General features: G+C 52.7%; 1 protein-coding gene across 1 annotated transcript in view; it reads left to right on the forward strand.

Annotated features, from left to right (window-relative positions):
• LOC103582210 overlaps positions 1 to 1554 on the forward strand; it is a gene marked incomplete at its 3' end in the record, with an annotated part of 6774 nt that overhangs the window by 3706 nt on the left and 1514 nt on the right. The window contains exons 5-6 of the mRNA XM_008563867.1: positions 145 to 157; positions 249 to 540. Of these exons, the coding sequence (XP_008562089.1) occupies positions 145 to 157; positions 249 to 540 (305 nt within the window). The remainder of the gene's footprint in view (positions 1 to 144; positions 158 to 248; positions 541 to 1554) is intronic.

Here is a 1554-nt window from a genome sequence, read left to right on the forward strand (position 1 = left end):
TACTGGCTGGGATGGGGATCTGAACCCTTGACCTTGGTATTATAACACCAACTGAGCAACTATCGGTGCCTTTAGCTCAAAATAATCCTTATGCCAAAGTGGCATATTTTGGGGTGGTGTACTCTGATCCCCTACACCTTTTAGGTGTGTGTCTGGGGTAGATGTCACTTCAGAGAGCACAGTCCAGATTTGGGTGGAGGGTGAGGGAACCACTGACCCCAAATCCTGTGGTCCTGTGCATCCCACAGCTGAAGCTGGCAGAGGACATGAAATATCTTCAGGAGGAGATGAAGATGATGCAGAAGCTCCAGGCCAAGGAGGAGCAGACCTTAGCCAAGTGGCAGGTGAGTGCCGGAGCTNCGGCCATCGCCGGTCAGCCCCGGACGCCTGGCGTGGTGCGAGGGCCACCTCCCTGTGAGTACCGGCCCTGCAGGCCACCCTCCTGCGGCCTCTGGGTCAGAACCCCGGGTCCACCCCCGCCTTCTAACGGCGGCGCCTTCCCACCCCTCCCGGCCGTCCTGTCCCTGCAGAGGGTGATACGTGGGAACCGTGGACACTCAGGCCCCGCTGTCACCTGGATGAGCCCGGCATTAACAAAGGAACATCCCCCGGACGGAAGGTGACCGGAGCCTTGATGACAGCCTCTGCCCAGACTGAGTCAGACCCCCAGCTCACTGGACGCTCCCCATCCCTGGCTTCTGTCCGCGTAGACAGTGTCCCCCAACCCTGAGGACCAGGGAGAGAGCTGACGCGAAGAGCTAGGCACGCAGGACGCGCTGATAAAGCTCGCAGGGGACAGACTCCGAATGTCTGCAGTCCATAGACGCCATCGCTTTCGGGATTGCAGAAAAAAAGAGGAGATGGTGCTTGGAGTTTAGAAACGATTTTCAAATCCCTTTTCTAACTCGGTCCGACAGCACCCCCGTGAAGTAGGCAGGCGAAGCTGTGGATCTCCACTGCGTGGGGTTACATATTCTAACTCCACAGGGTGCCCGTGTGCTCGCGTGTGTGTGCCTGTTCATGTCTGTGTGAGTTTGTGTGTGGGACAGTGTGTATGTGCATGCATGTTTATGTGTGTGCCTGTGTGTGTTTACATGTGTTTCTATGTGTACATGTGTTTGTGCATGGCTGAGTACATGTTTGTGCATTTGCATGTATGCATATGTATGTATATTTGTGTCTACATGTGCTTTGTAATTGTGTACATGTTGTGCATGTGTGTGCACCTGAGTTGGTGTGCTGTGTGCACATGTGTATATTTGTAAGCATGGGTGTGTTTGTGAGTACGCATGTTTGTGCATGCATGTGTGTGTATACGTGTTTGTCCACATACACACATGTATTAGTGTGTGCATGTGTTTGTGCATTCATGTGTATGTATATGTGTGTGTACACACACACAGAGTGTGTCTTTTCCAAACTGCTCTTCACTCCCTAATGGAAGACATCTTTTTTCTTCTTAAAGTATGCTTTTCCTTGGTTTTTTTTTTGTATTTTTCCGTGTCCGGCAACGGATCGCAACCCTCAGTGTCACCCCCGCACCGGACCGGGACC

This window comes from Galeopterus variegatus, unplaced genomic scaffold (genome assembly GCF_000696425.1).
Source record: "Galeopterus variegatus unplaced genomic scaffold, G_variegatus-3.0.2 Scaffold15264, whole genome shotgun sequence".
Lineage (NCBI taxonomy): Eukaryota > Metazoa > Chordata > Mammalia > Dermoptera > Cynocephalidae > Galeopterus > Galeopterus variegatus.